General features: G+C 34.2%; 1 protein-coding gene and 1 pseudogene across 3 annotated transcripts in view; both read left to right on the top strand.

Annotated features, from left to right (window-relative positions):
- The window catches only part of Galk2 (galactokinase 2), a 101,840-nt gene that overhangs the window by 12,367 nt on the left and 72,556 nt on the right, over nucleotides 1-16,917 (top strand). For all 3 annotated transcript variants that reach the window (XM_048793167.1, XM_048793168.1, XM_015480096.2), the window contains exons 2-3: nucleotides 3,980-4,068; nucleotides 13,368-13,491. In XM_048793167.1, the coding sequence (XP_048649124.1) occupies nucleotides 3,980-4,068; nucleotides 13,368-13,491 (213 nt within the window). The remainder of the gene's footprint in view (nucleotides 1-3,979; nucleotides 4,069-13,367; nucleotides 13,492-16,917) is intronic.
- On the top strand, nucleotides 6,619-8,474 carry LOC125613328 (annotated as a pseudogene).

Below are 16,917 nucleotides of genomic sequence, written 5' to 3'. Positions count from 1 at the left end.
GCATTTTGTTTATCCATTTATCAGTTGACAGATGTTTTGGTTGCTTCTATCTTTTGGCTCCTATGAATAGTGCTGCTGTATATGATGCCATATGACTACCTTATAAAAGTCTCATGTTCTGCCAACTCAACTGGGTAATCCTAAACACACTCTTAATATGAAAGATTTGGAGTATTTAGAAGTATATTCAATATGAATATACAACCACTGAAACTCCACATGATGTGCAATCCCAAGAATGGGATCCCAATTAGCATAAGTTATACTCCATGTATGTATAATATGTCAAAATACATTCTACTATTATGTATATCTAAAAAAAAAATAAAAGCCAAAAAATATATTCAGTAAAGCCTGAAGAATCCCACAGTTCCTTTCTTTGTTATTGCTTCTGATTTCTACCCTGTTCTGCCAGTTCCTACTTCCCTTCTTAGAAATTATTCATTTGGTTCAAATCTTTGTAATATCATTGAATCCTTACAATATCATTTTTACTGTTTTTTAGCTGGGGTTACAGGCATAAGCCATTGCACTAGGAGAACCTTTTTGTGACTTATTCTCAGTTAAAATTTCAAGTTTTGTTGCATTGAGTTCAGTGTTGTTTATAGTATTTTCACCTTATGGAATTCAGTAACATTTTATTGTGGTCTAATATATGATCAATATTTGTGCTGTCCTACACAAATTATCGTGGTGTAATGTTTATATATGGTATATACATCCATAAAATGTGCTTTATTAATTTTGTTGCATTTTTCTCTTCAATTTTTTTTGTGTCTTATTGTTGATGTATTTCTGTTCATATTTTCTTACATTGCCTGTAGTATACTTTTTGCCTTATAAAAATTATTATTACTGTTTGAATTGGGGGCATTCCTTAATGCTCATACCTTTATTTTGAGTTGTGACTCTCAGCATTAAGAAGGATCCTTTTATGCACATTTAATGGTATTTGGTTTAAATTCTTCAATATCTGATGTCAGGACCAAAAAAACTCCCACTGTTTTCTTATTGTTTCTGTTTTCCTGGAATACTTCTACTTATTCCTTGATATTTAGCCTTTTTGAATCATTTTAAGTTTAAATATCTAAATTATTAGATATTAGTTGTGTCTCTTGTATACAGCACATAGTTCAGTTTTGTTTTAGGATCCAAATTGCAAATCTTTTTTTTTTAAAGAAATATATTAGGCCTAGTCACATATGTTGATGTAACTTCACCCAGTCCTTGAAGTTAACCATCTTGTAACAGAGAACTATTGTGAAATAACTATAGTTATAGTTAGAACTATGGTGATATGTTTGATTTCAATTCTGTCATATTATTTGATAATTATGTGTTATGATATGTTTTCTGTGTCGTGTTTTCTATTAGATTTTACTGTGCTCCTTTATTTTTGAAATTTATTTGGTATTTAAGAAAACTTTTGATTTTGTTCTACTGGTTACTTTTGTACTTATATCTTTTTTTTAGTGCCCTTAAAAAATAGGGGACTCTTTTCTTGTTTAACTATCCATTTCTCCTTGTCCTCCTTCTTCATCTTCCTGTTTTCTGTTGAAAAACACTAGCATTTAAAATCATTCTATATAGAATCTGGATGGACAACCTGAGGTGTCTCATCTTCTATAATATGGAAGAAAGTGAGTAGAGATCACCAAAGTTTATCAACAGCATCATCAAAATTACTGAATGCCCTAATAGTACTTACTGTTCTGACATAATAAGCTAAACAATTATCTATCATTTTTCATTTCTTCTAGTGGATTATTTATATGTTGCAGAATAGAAATGAAACTGAACCTAGGAATCATGAATAATAATTACCATTTATTAAATATGTATTTCATGCTAATGCTGGGCTAAACACTGATCCTATATTACTTTATTTAATCAACTTCATGGGGTGCATATCTTTGTCACATAAAGGTGAGGGAGGTTAATGAATTTCATTATGATAGTGAAGATATTTAAGCCCAGTTCTGCCTGACTGCACAGGCCATAGTCTTTTTATAACTTTTAAAAAAGTGATTTAGTTGTATCCTTGTATATGCCTGCACTGTAACTTAAAAAAAAATTGCTTTTTCAGTTTTTAATTTATCTTTTAATTTTTACCTGTAGCCTGTTTAACAGTCTGTGAGCTTTTTGTACTTTCACCTCTTCCTCCTTTTACCTTCCATTTTTTTTTTTAAATAAGTGAACTTTTCTTCTTGGTGTGGTGGTTTTATATTAATCTTCATTTTGCTGGCTCCCTTCATTTCTCTTTCATTCAAGTTATTTTTTCCAGTAGCATACTGTGGTCTTTCTTCATTTTTTCCCCTCTTCCTTTTTGTTCTATTTATAACTTAAAGTTTTTTTTTTTTAATATTTTTAGTTGTACACGGACACAATACCTTTATTTATTTATTTATTTATTTTTTAATGTGGTGCTGAGGTTTGAACCCAGTGCCTCTCACATGCTAGGCAAGTGCTGTACCACTGAGCTACAACTCCAGCCCATAACTTTTAAAGTTTAACAGTCTCTGTCTTCTAGTCATACTGGAGGCATTTTTTTTTTTTGGTGTAGTTTTATTTGTTCTTGTTCTAATTGCTTTTGGTAAACTCAGAATTAGGCAGTCACCATTGTTCACACCTATATGATAGTCAAGTAAATGCTTTTTAAAAATGCTAGAGATACTAGTTATTGTCTCCTGCTGAGATCTTTTGTCATCCTTGTCTGTTGAAGAAATGGACCAAAGTAATCATATTTGCAATTCAAACAAATAACCTTGTTTGTACCAAATTCCATACCCCCTTAGCCATAGATGATAGGACCAGGAGAGATGCTACATTTAAACTCTGCCAAACACATATCTTTTGGGAATTTGAGCTCAAGGACATAGAGATGTATAGGATAGACTGTATAAGTCACTGGAGCTATTAATCTTATAGTATCAAGACCACAGTGTCATGGAAACTGAAGATGTGGAGGAGCTCACAGAGGCAGGCAAAATGCAGAGCTTTGAGAAAAGCAGAATGGTGATGGAATGTTTAGAGCGATAAGAGAATGAGTTAGGAAGAGAGAAGGCCAAAGACATGAGTATAAACAGTTTCTGATAACTCTCCAGTTTCCAGGAGTCCAGGTTGAATAATTTCTGAAAATATTCAGCATATCTGTCATTACAATAAATTTCCTTTATTTACTGAACTTTTTTTTGGTGTGTTTCTGTTTCTTGCAACTAATTAATCCCTAAGATCAATTAATTAATTACTCAACTTTCCTGAATATGGTAGGTTTAAATAATGTTTACTGTCTTGGTATTATTATTTAGGTATAATATGATGTCAGACTACAAACAGTGGAACTATTCACAGAATTAACCTGAGATGCTTTGATGGTATCAGATTATTAAATCTATTATAAGAATTTTGGATCTGGAAGGGATCTAGGAGGAATATCTAGTTCAAATTCTCTAATTTTTGAGAACAGAGGCTAAGGAAAAATGATTTGCCAAACTTAATGTGGTGCTGGTAATCGAACCCAGTGCCTCACACATGCTAGGCAAGCGCTCTACCACTGAGCCACAACCTCAGCCCCCAGTGTAGTTTTCATATGACTTCCTGTACTGGATTGAATGGTATATCCTCCCAAATTTATGTCCATTAGAACCTTGGAATGTGACTATATTTGGATTTCTTAAGTGGGCTTGGCTATACTTTGCATCCTTTAGGAAATAACAATGCTGTTGCCCTGGGGTTTTTAAGGTAGTATGTTACCAGAAGAGTTTACTTTTTCTCTTTTCCTTTGGAAGAATTAGTGGTGGAAGTTACATGAAATGTGTGCATGGATGAGTTTGCCTCTTATGGGCATTTTCATTTTCTGAAAATTGAACCCAGGGCCTTGCTCATGCTAAGTATGGGCTTTATCACTGTGCTACACACCCCCAGTCTCTTACAGATTTCTGATATATGATATTTTGAAATATTTTACTCTTGTTTTCAGATTGCTGAAGCTAAAGGAGATTTTTAACTCTAAGTTTGGATCTATTCCCAAGTTTTATGTTCGAGCACCAGGACGAGTCAACATAATAGGTATTTTAAACATTCCTTTAAATTTTATGTTCCTCTTTTAATAAGATACAAATTCTTTAAATATAGTTCTTTCTTAACTTTGCCCCAAATAGAATATTTTACATGTATATCTATTAAGATACATTTTTACACAATTCCTTACTTTTATCTTTCAACCAATTCATGTAATTAATGTTGCTTTTTTCCCATTCATTTTTAAAAATCTATGTATTTGTTCAAACCCATTTGTTTTTATTGTTTTAATGGAAGATGAAAATTTTTTCTATGCCATAGAAAAATGTCTGGTGACATTTTTATAATGTCTGGTGAGTAATTTGGATGACTGTACATTTTCTCATTAAGTTAGAGGGATGCTAAGAAATCCTATAACTCAATGCTTTTAAAAGTGTTGGCCCAGATTTTTCAGGTTTTCTAGGTGTATTTTTTTTTTATAATTCTTCTCTGAAATGCTTTTGAATTTTAGTACTTTTAATAGTAAATTATAGCCTTTTAACAATTTTATTTACTGTTTTTCTGTTCACCTCTATGTATATTTATAATAATAGATACAGTTTTAATTATATTGCATACAATTTTTATTCTTTTTATCATTTAATCCATCATAAATATTTTCCTCTTTCTGTAGAGGTCATAATTATTTTAATGACTTCCTAATAGCTTACTAAGTTGATATTTTATACTTTTATTAACAATTTTCTTCTGTTGTACATAAATTTATTTCTAGTTTTCAGTATTATAGTCATTGGATAGAAAAGAAACAGATGAGAATGGCATTATTCATTTTTTCTTTTTTATTTCTAGTGAGATTTTTCAGGTGGAAAGGAGTACGTAGAAGAGAGGATGTACACTCTTTCATGGAACTTAAGTTGTTCATTTCCACAAAAGGATTTGTTTTTATTCTGGTCAACAAAATTGTTATCACTTGAGTTTTTATCATAAGCCTTGTTGAGATGGATATTATTTATGGAACATTATTTTGAGAACATGTAGAACCTATTTTGCTGGTTCCTAAATTTATTCAAGATCAAGGTAGATTTCAGAAATATATATTGCTTACATATAGAGTTGTTTTCAACAGGTTTTACTTTATTATTTATCTATAATTTTATGAGATTCATTGTCAGGGTTATTGTAGAGATATTATGTAGGATATTTGTTGTAATTTCACTATCCTTTCTTTGAAGATACAAAGGAGAAATTTTGCATTGCTAAAGGTATGAATCATATATATCTGTACTATATGTTAAGTCTCCACTAACCACATTTGACTGTTTAAATTTAAATTAATTAAAGTAGTTAATTAGTAATTAAAGTAATTAAGTAGTCACCTTTCAATGCTCAGTAGCCACATGTGGCTAGTGGTTTCTATATCAGATAGCATAGACATAGAACATTTTCATATTCATAAACATTCTATAAGACTATACTGGCATCCTAAAAGTTTGTTTTGACTGCCAGAAAGGTCAGGAAGAAAAGCTGCCTCTAGTCAATCTTGAGTTTGTCTCACTTATGTTGTCCTTGAGAGTGACCTGGGTGGCTAGTTCCTCTCTAGGTCTAGAGCATAAGGAACAGTGGCTGCCAGATAACTTTTAAAACTTTGAAGACTATCTCATTTATATTTTTACTTATTAGGACATAATTAATGTTCGAGGGGTTGAGTTGAATCTCTGTGTTTTGTCAATCCATCTTTGATTTTCCCATTTTCCTTTTCTCTATCTGGAATATCTTTATCCCATATCCAGGCTATGCCTAATTTTTGCCCCTTCTTTAATTCTGTTCAAATAACCCTGCCATAAAAGATGTCCTGAAAGTTATGCTGTCCACTCATTCTCATACATGGTATACCATAGTATTCATTGTTGTAGTAAGCCAGACCATTAGAGAGTTTCATATAATAAATGAACCTATAGTAGAATTTCTTTATTAAGCTGTATAATTTGGTTTTATGACCCATTTGAAGGATGTTAAAGGAAATTAGCCATATGGGAAATAACCTTGTGTGAGTTTTTTTTTTCTTTGACCCCCCCAAAAAACAAAAGAATTCATTTGGTCAGTTCAAGTTTTTTTATAAGTAAAAAGGAAGAGAAAAGGTCTTACAAGAACAGGAACCAGGATCTGGGTATGTGGTTCAGTGGTAGAGCACTTACTTAATATACCGAGGCCCGATTTCAGTCCCTGGTACCACAATCAACATTATCATCATCATAAAATGAGAGCAGATGTAAGGGATAGTGCTCCCTGGTAGGTGGTGGAAACCTTTGTTGTTGTTGCTCTCCATGTGTCTGGGCTGTGCCATAACCCCTTGGGAGACGTATGTCCTCTGAGTTTATTTATTGCTGTAGTTCAGGCCACAGGTCCTTTGCCACAGTGGGAGAATAGAACCTCTGGAATGGGTTTTTCTTGAGAAGTTTGCTAATTTGTAGCAGTTGGTCAGTGATTTCTTATTAAGTCTGTCTGTCACCACCATGTGGTGGCTGGAACTCAGCTTGGAATTCTATGGAAAAAAAGCAAAAGGAACCCAGTCTTTTGGTGGCTTTAAGATAATCGTAAATGCCTGTTCTTGAGTCTAGTGGGCTTTTAGGTAAGATGTCCTGCCCACTGGGGTGTATTGCTGAGCATTCAGCTTTGATAATGTTCTCAAAAATCTTGTACTCATGATTCCTCCTCCGTTGGTCATGGAAAGCATTCCTTAGAAGCCAGTGGTTCCAGAGCTCAATTATCAATAGAGAGGTCAGTGTATCCTCCTCTTCCATGACCCTGTTATCAGCCATTGACAGTATAGACAAGTCCATTAAAACATTCAGCATTTTGTGTATCAAGTACATTGACAGATGCTGGCTACACACCTGACAAGGGCCTTATCACCTAGAGACCAAGTACCTTTGAGTGGTAGTAGCACTCCACAAACTAAAGCTGCAGAGTGAAAAGGAAACAAAAGGAGAGAAGCAGCCTGTTATCAGCTCAGTCCATCTCAAACATCACCCTCCTTTTGTTTTTTTGTTTTTTTTGCCCTAAGGAAAAGCCCAGAGGTTGGCTCATTTCTGGTTCCTTTACAGCCTTCCCTGGCCCAATTCCTAGCACCATGTATTCTGTAAGGAGGGATAAGAAAAGAAACCCATCAGATAGATGGAGCCTCTTTGAATTGATATCCCTTCAAAAGTTTTGAAAACCTCTCCTGGAGGTTTTATCATCTAGCCCTACAGAGGAGCCCAGAATCCTTCTCCGAAACTGATCTGTGTCCAATCTATCTGAGTGGCTACAAATCCAGCAACCTTAGAATGGCCTAAGGTGGACATTCCAGTGATAAAAGTAAGAAGCAACTGCCATGGACCCATAATCTCAAACCTGTAATTGAAATGTGCTCATGCCCACTGGCTTTTAGGGCTCTTTCTATTCCAGGGACTGTATAGAGTTTCTTGCACCTTACTTGCTTTACCATGGCTCTGATGTAGGATAGATAATATCTTTTATTGAAATATTTATTAAATAAATTTTGAGTAAAAAGCTTTTGAGTAAGAATTTACAAATAGAATATTTTATTTTCATAAAAACCTGAAGAAATAGATACTATGTCTATGCAAATTTTACAGAAAGTATCCAAATTGAAAACATCTTAAATTTAGCTAGAGATGAAAACATGATTGGTTTCTCAAAGCTTCAGTACAAAGCTTATACTTACTTATTGTGTGGAAGAAAACATTTTATACTGCTTTAAAGTCAGACTAAATAATCTCAGCAGTGATGTGTGGTTGACTTCATTACCTATTTTCATATTATTTACACTAGAGAAGAACTTCAATAATTTCTTACTAGTTAAAGAAAGTTTGTGCGATTCTGAAACCTAGGCTTCTTGATTCTTTTACCACCATCAACATGAGCATTGGCCCATCATAGTATAGAGGTGCCTGCTGAAGAGTTTGACTCTGCTGTGCTCCTGCCTTTTCAGATAGGTCTGGGTATAACTAAAAGTCAGACTTGGCAGGGGACTCTCTTTTAAGCTGAAACTTGAGTTTCCTTGCTTCCTGGTAGACATAATGTATCCCTTTATCCTGCAGCCAGTTCTTCAGGCCTTGTTTTGTAGGGCAGGTGGAAGCATACAAATTTTTTCTATACAAAAAAAGCATTTTCCACAAAAACAAGGCTTATACCTTTATTCAACACATACCTTGCTGAGAAAAGGAAATAGAGAAAGTAACTTTCTGTTTGCCTTATTGTATTCATGTTCAGTTATTGTTTTGACCACTGTCTTGAATATCTCCTATTTTTTTATAGTACTTTGTCTACACTAGGAGCTGACATTTCCATAGAGACTTGAGAGTCTAAAATTATCAAGAACCATTAATATATTTGTGTCTTCATTTATGACCTATTTTATTGACAATAAAAATCCTACTACTTTCTTAAGGGAAAAAAAAAACCAACAGAAACCAAAGACAACTAAGCCTCATAACTTGAACTAGATCAGAGGCAGTGCTAAAGAAGAAAGCAGCAAATTTTTGTTTTTTTAAATTTTACTATAGTCTTCTGTTATAAGGTGGTTAATTTCAAGGACTAATGTCACATTCCTCATGACAAAAACACTCAGGGCCACTCCAGGTGAACTGGGCTGCACAAAATAACCACTCAAGAGACAAAGATACCTTTTTCTTTGGAGTCCTGTGATGGCTCCTCTGACCTTAAGGGTCCACAGAAAGAGAGCGAGCAAGAGTGTGCTGAACCCTTTTATTGAGGAGAAGCCATTCAAATGAGGCAAGGGGACAGGTTTCAGGGGGTTGAGTCTAGCTTGTGATGTCTGCTGTCAGCAAGTTGACTGACATCTAGGAAGGCCACACCCAAAGGCAGAGCAAAAGAAGGGGACATACAAAGTGTTTCTATGGAACATTCAATCCCAAACAGGACAAAGGGGTAATATCACAAAGGAACAGGTGAGTGTAGCTCAATCCATGGGACTACATGCCTACATCTGAAGATGCGTCCTCAAACTTCTGGGACCATGACGAGATGTAGTGATGGTCAAAGCCTCTCCATTCTGGGATGGAGAATGCAAATCATTCAGAGTGGCCTCCCACAGACTAAGTGATGAACTCCATGTTTGGACAACTGGGTGGACAACTGTGTTCTAAGTGAGGGAAGAGGAGAATGTTAAGAACTTATTTTCAGCTTGAAATGCCTTTGGATAGCCAAGAAAGGCACTAGGATATGAGCTTCTGAAGCTCATTGAGAAAATGAGGGGTTGAAGCTAGAGATTTGTTATGTGTCCTCTATGTGGCAGGCATAAGGATAGCCTTGGTGAGAATAAAAAGGCATAGTTCCTACCCTCATTGAACAGTCCAATGGCAATTATGATGGAGTTCTTAAGCACTTTGATAGCACTGCCTTCAGACTGTGTGCAGCACAGCCCTAGGAATTCACTGGGGTTTGCTCGGGGGCTACTGTTGAGCAGGGATGCCAGCCATGCAAATGGCTCAACAAGAGGAGCCTCTTTTTCACATCCATGTAAAATTCCATTTGAACAAAAATATCTACGGCTAAACTACTTCTTAAAAAAATTTGACTGGGAAGCACAGGGTACAATAGAAGTTCATAGGTCACCCAATTCAGATTTGAAGGGGCTAGAGAAGTCTCTTGGAGGAAGTTATAAGTGGTGACTCTAGGATGAATAAGTTTTATCATGAGAAAATGGAATTGGGAGCTGAGAAAAATCCAGGGGTCAGGGGATGACTAAAAGTAAAACCTTTTTATAATGAAAAATATAAATATATAAAAATTGCAATAGTATAGTAAAATCCCATGTACTTATCACCTAGCTTCAGTTATTATCAATTCAGGCAATCTTATTTTATTTTGAAGATAGTTATTAAGGACATAAAAATATAGGATATGTAGGTATAGTTATTGGGGAAAAGGTCACAAGGGAGTACTGTCAAGGCAGAGGGTGAAGATAACTGAGGAACTGGTAGAACAGAATGCCCCTGAAGGCAAGAAGGACTGGTGTCTAGGCGTTGGAGGATGTCCACTTTGACACTTAACAGGAAATAAGGAAGTGAAGTATGTCTGTTGATGTGGGTGAATGAATAATTATAGTATAGATGATTGAGGGAGTTTATGTGAAGTGTAGTAGAGAGAAGGAGCAGGAAATTGTAAATAGTTCTTGGATGAGAAAAAGAAATAATGGACAAATGAAAGGTTTGCTGGATAGGACCAAGATCTAGTTAAGAACTGGAGAATTATCAGTGGTGCAGTCCACAAAGTTGTGCATTTTCCTTCTGCTTTAGCTCGTCTAAGCTGCCTGGGTTTTTGATGTAGGTTTGAGGTTTTGTTTTGGATAAAGATTACAAGAGAATGACAGTAGACTGAAGAAGTTAATAATATTAGTAGGAGAGCAAGTGAAGTAATACACCTTGGAATCTATGCTGATTAGAAAAAGAAAGAAAGGTAGGAATTTATAAAGTAGAGAAGGCAAAGAAATGAGTGTGAAAGGCAGGTGAGTGGGAGAAACTGAGTGAGAAATGGTAGGATGGAAAGTTTTAGTAAAAAGTATGAGATTTGAAACAATTTTCATAGGTAGACAATTCTAGGTGATAAGAAAGTCTACAGTCATTATTGGATTTGTCAAGGCCATGGAAGTATATGGCTGAAGCAGAGAGGAATCGACTCAGGCTTTCTGGAGGCCAAGGAATTGAGAAGCTGGGGTCTTAGACTAAGTGGTTTGTCTGGATATTATCCAGTTAGTTGCAGAATGGGGAAGGAGAGGGAAATGAAACCACATGCTGAGGTCTTCAGTGAGGAGTAGAGTCACCAAGGAGTCATAGATGAAAGTGGTGAGGAGAGGAGAATGTGGCATAAGCCTCAGAAGAAATACAGGAAAAGGGCTTGGAAATCAGAACAAGGAGGAGGACATCAACTTCTTTCAATTGCCTGGGATTGCAAAGAAGCATTATCCTTAGAGATATTGTTTTAGGGGTAGGATTTTCCTGATAAATAATTCCTATTCTAGTAAATTCGTTGATTGTTTTCTAATTTAGAAAGGTGTAGGCGGTTTGTAAATGATTCTAACATAACTAGTTAGTACACAGAATAAAGTGAAGTTCAATCTTTCTTAAAAACTATTATAATTTCCATCAAAATATTGAGGATGTAATATTTTGTTACACTTTCTTCCCAGCAGGTCCTGCTCCTCCCCCACTGTTTCATCTGGGGTGATTTTTTTTCTTTTCTTTTTTTTTAAATTGGTTTTGACAAATGGAGAAATTGTTCATTTTCAGAAGGCTGCCATTCATGTTGCCACCTTCCCAACAGAATGAATGCCTCCTTAGAGTTCTTTTTATTTGAATATGTGTTTTCTACTTATTTTATATTGTTGTCCTTTTGAAGGTAGTTAGAGAAAGATAACTTTGAAAGCCAGCTTTTCATTTGTCATTATTAATCCCCCACAAAATATTTTAATGTCATTTTAAAGAGCACATCAATGTGGAAAGAAAATACTTATGCCCTGTATGTAGAATAACAATATAATTATGCAATTGAATTGTCTTCTATTAAATTTTTGTTTCCTAGTTGATTATTATCTGCTATAGGAACAATCAGATATAAAAAATATGTACCAGGGAAATAAATGAGCTTGCTCATCTTATTTCATTTAGCATAATAGTCTCTAGTTCTTTCCATTTTCCTGCAAATGACATAGTATCATTTTTATTTATGGCTGAGTAAGCTCATCTTTCTTAAATTTGTTATTTTGTGTTTTAAGTCTCATGACTAGTGACCTTGAGTTTAAATGGTGACTTGGAAAAAAATTTCTGCTGGTGATTCATAGAAGAATTAGAATGAAAAGAATAGTTTATTACCTATATGTGCTTATATGTTGAAAGTGCAGCTTAAATATTTTTTTCCTAACCTCGTCTAGGACATTAAACACAACTTATCAGTGCTGATCAAATTGCTAGACATTTGGTTATGCCACAATAATAACCAAAATCTTTATTTAGAGAGCCATTGGCTGGTAAGGAAGAGGGTGGAACCCAAATAATGTTAATATAAGGGAGAATGTACTTAAGTCTTCATTGTTTATATTTTAAATGTTAATACAAAAGAGCAACAGAGAAAGAATATATTACTTTTTTTGTTTTATTCTTTTTTTCTCCCTTTTTTGTGCATTATAGTTGTACAAAATGATGGAATTTGGTGTTACATATTTGTACATGCACACAATATAACAATAAAATTTGGCCAATAAATCTCCCCAACACTTCTCCTCTCCCTCCCCATCTCCTGCATGTTGGTCCCTTTCCTCTAATGATATTACTTTGATTTTCATGAGATTTGCCTTCACCTCTCTTTTCCTTTTTTCTTCTATCTTCCACATAAGGGAGATGACATACGACCCTTGACCTTATGAGTTAGACTTATTTCACTTAGCATAATAGTCTCTAGTTCTCTCCATTTTCCTGCAAATGACATAATTTCATTATTCTTTATGGCTGAGTAAAACTTCATTGTGTGTATATACCACATTTTCTTTATCATTCATCAGTTGATGGACATCTAGGCTGGTTCCACAGTTTGGCTGCTGTGAATTGTGCTGCTATAAACAGAAGTATGCATGTACATGAGTGTAATTCTTAAGGATAAATACTGAGGAGTGTGTATAGCTGGGTCATATGGTGGTTCCATGCCTAGTCTTTTAAGGAACTTTCATACTGATTTCCTTAGTGGTTATGCTAATTGACAGTCTCACCAACAATGTAAAAATTAGTTCCTTTTTCTCCACATTCTCTCTAGCATTTATCATTATTTGTATTCTTGATGACTTCCATTCTGATTGGTATGAAATGAAATCTCAGGGTAGTTTTGATTTGCATTTCTCTGATTGCTAATGATATTGAACATTTTTTCATATATTTGTTGGCCATTTGTATTTCTTCTTTTGAGAAATATCTGTTTAATTCATTTGCCCATATATTACTTGGGTTACTTGATTTTTTTCGTGGAGATTTACTTTTCTTGATGCTCATATAGCTAGTTACATAACATAAATTTTGAAAATGGTCCTTATGAATTAGGAATTGGAGCAAAGCTTAAGATTAAAAATATTCAAAATATTAACAGAAACCAACTAGTAGAAGTTTCTGACTCAGATGTGTGGGGTAAAAGGAAAGCTGAATAACTTTTTTCCTATAGTATGTTTATTTTCTATTAAAACATGGCTCATGGTCAAGTTTTTCTTGTGTGTCAACTTACTTGAGCTTCTTTTGTTTCATATGGTAGCAGTGATTAAAAAAAAATGTTGTCTTTTCTAGGAGAGCACATAGATTACTGTGGATATTCTGTTCTCCCTATGGCTGTAGAACAAGATATGTTAATAGCTGTGGAACCTGTGAAAACACACACTCTTCAGCTGGCCAACACAAATCCCTTGTATCCGTGAGTATTTAGGATTGCCAATGTGTGTGTAATCTGTGTATGTGAAGTATGGTGGTGTTTTTTGTACCCAAGTGGACTCTTTAGAAGATATCAAATTTAGAGTAAGTTATGTAATTTATTGATATTTCATACTTGATATTTGAAACTATCTAAGGCCACTATTTAATGTTTGTTCATTTTGTTCATTCATTTAAGAAACATTTATTGAAGATTTAACCATGTACTACACATTGTCTTAGATACTGAGCAATCTGTTCTTGCCCAGAAGGTATTTATCATCTACTCAAGTAACAGTCTCCAGAAAAGGCAGTTGTGCTGCCTTTCCTTTGTTACTATGGCATCCTTTAATTCTCTTGTCAGAACATCTTACTAGAAGGTATTACCATTATTTGTATCTCTCAGTATAGTGTAAGCTTTGTGATTTTAGATATTGTTGTCACTCTTCTTTCATGTTCTAGCCTCAGTATAAGACAATTTGATGCTTAATAGGGGTTTCTAGTATGTATACTTTATTAAGATGAATAAGTAGTTTTTTTAAAAAAAAAATTTCTAGTTTACTAAGATTAAAAAAATTCAGCAATGGGTACTGAATTTTATTAAATGTCTCTTTAGTCTTGAAGATCAGTTTTTCTAATGTGGTGAATTACTTCAATAGATTTTCTAATGTTGAGCCATCTTTGCATTCTTGTGATAAGCCTTACTTGTATAATCATGAGCCACATAATGATGTTTTCGTTAATGATGGATCACCTATAGGATAGAGATCCCATGAGGTTATAATAAAAATTGAGAATTCCTATTGCCTATGTGTTTTAAGTCCAGTGTTATTACAAAAGAGTCAGAAAGGTTTTAAAAAGTTTATAAGTAAAAAAGTTATAGTAAGCTAAGGAAATAAATTGAAAAAAAATTTAGTAAGTTTAGTGTAGCCTAAGTGTAGAGCGTTTATGAAGTTTTGTCATGTATAGAAATGTCATAGGCCTTCATATTTATTCACCATTCACTCACTCAAAGCAATTTCATCTTGCAAGCTCCGCTCATGGTAAGAGCCCTTTACAAGTGTACCATTTTAAATCTTTCATACATGCAATATTTTTATAGTATCTTTTCTTTTTTGAATATGTTTAGATACACAAATACTTAATATTTTGTGTTATAATTGTCTATAGTACAGGTTTGTGGCATGGGAGCAATATGACTTAGGTGTATATAGGCTGTACCATCTAGGTTTATGTAAGTACTTTATATTTGTTGTTTGCACAGTGAAAACAATTGCCTAATGATGAATTTCTCTGAATAAATTATTCTATCACTAAGTGATGCATCACTGTATCATTATAGATTTGATTATAAAAGAACATATAGTTGGCACATTTTATTTTTGGCTTTTTGTTCATCAGTCAGTTTGCTACAATGACATTCATTAGTTCAGCAAGTATTTTTGATAAGGCACTATATTAGGTTGTAGACATAGAGATTTCTTACTTTATATGAAGCTTACTGCATAGAATTTTTTTTCCTACTAATTTTGTATGGTTTCTAACATAGCTTATCTACATTTTGGATCCTTTAAAGAAAAATTTATATTATCTCAAACATTTTAAAAAATATATATTTATTTGTAGTTGGATCCAATACCTTTATTTTATTTATTTATTTTTATGTGGTGCTGAGGATTGAACCCAGTGTCCCGCATGTGCTAGGTGAGCACTCTATTGCTGAACCACAACCCCAGCCCCTCAAACGTATTCTGTGCCATTGTTTATGAATATTTATGGCTGTAAAAAGTTTTGTCATATCAATTTACTAAAATTAACTATTCCCACATTGGTGAATATATGGTTTTGGTTTTATTTTTCACAAAAGCAGATCCAGAGATAGACTTGGAAAAAAAGTAGAATATTTGGCAAATGATCCCAGGAGCAGTGGTGAAGGATCATGAAAATTGAATTAGGGAAGTAGAGGTGAATTATCAAGGTAGATAGCTCCTATTTTTCTTGGTGAATAGTAGTGGAGTGTTTGGCTTACCAAAATTAAGAAATTTTCTGTTTTCCAAAGTGGTTGTACTATTTTATGTCCTTACCAGTGGTGTATGAGAGTTAAAGTAGTTCTACATCCTTGTTAGCATGTGTTGAAGTTTTTTTTTGCAAATACTCAAAATAATTTTATTTGTTTTTTACTTCACTATTATTTTTCTTAAAATCTTTATTCATTTATCTTTTATTTTTAAAAATATTTTTTTTAAAAGAGAGAGAGAATTTTTTAATATTTATTTTTCAGTTTTTGGTGGACACAACATCTTTATTTTATTTTTATGTGGTGCTGAGGATCGAACCCAGTGCCCTGCGCATTCCAGGCGAGCGCATTACCGCTTGAGCCACATCCCCAGCCCTTAAATATCATTTTTATTTATTCTAATTTGTTGTACATGATGGCAGAATGCTATTTATTTCATATTACACATATAGAACACAATTTTTCAAGTCACTGGTTGTACACAAAGTATTTTCACACCATTCGTGTCTTCATACATGTACTTAAGGTAATGATGTCTAATTCATTCCACCATCATTCCTACTCCCTTGCCCCCTCCCTTCCCCTCCCTCCCCTTTGCTCTATCTAAAGTTCCTCCATTCTTCCCATGCTCCCCACTCATCCGCATTATGAGTCAGCATCGTCATATCAAAGAAAACATTTGCGTTTGTTTTTTTGGGATTGGTTTGCTTCACTTAGCATTATATTCTCCAACTCTATCCATTTACCTGCAAATGCCATGATTTTATTCTCTTTAATGTGGAAGTAATATTTCATTGTGTATATATTCCATAGTCTCCCTATCCGTTCATCTACTGAAGGACATCTGGTTTGGTTCTACAATTTAGCTATTGTGAATTGTGCTGTTATAAATATGTATGTGGCTGTATCCCTGTAGTATGCTGTTTTTAAGTCCTTTGGGTATAAACCGAGGAGTAGGATAGCTGGGTCAAATGGTGGTTCCATTCCAAGTTTTCCAAGGAATCTCTATGCTGCTTTCCAGATTGGCTGCACCAATTTGCAGTCTTACCAGCAATGTATGAGTAGGACTTTCCCCCCACATCCTCACTAATACTAATTGTTGTGTTCTTTTTTTTTTTTTTCAGTTAATAGTATTAAACATTTTATTTATTTATTTATTTTTTTAAATTTTTATTGTTGGTTGTTCAAAACATTACATAGTTCTTGATATATCATATTTCACACTTTGATTCAAGTGGGTTATGAACTCCCATATTTACCCCGTATACAGATTGCAGAATCACATCGGTTACACATGCACTGATTTACATATTGCCATACTAGTGTGTGTTGTACTCTGCTGCCTTTCCTATCCTCTGCTATCCCCCCTCCCCTCCCCTCCCCTCCCCTCCCCTCTCTCTGCCCCCTCTACTG

The sequence above is a fragment of the Marmota marmota genome, unplaced genomic scaffold (genome assembly GCF_001458135.2).
Source record: "Marmota marmota marmota unplaced genomic scaffold, marMar, whole genome shotgun sequence".
Taxonomy (NCBI): Eukaryota; Metazoa; Chordata; class Mammalia; order Rodentia; family Sciuridae; genus Marmota; species Marmota marmota.
This window is presented reverse-complemented; position numbering and strand designations above follow the sequence as displayed.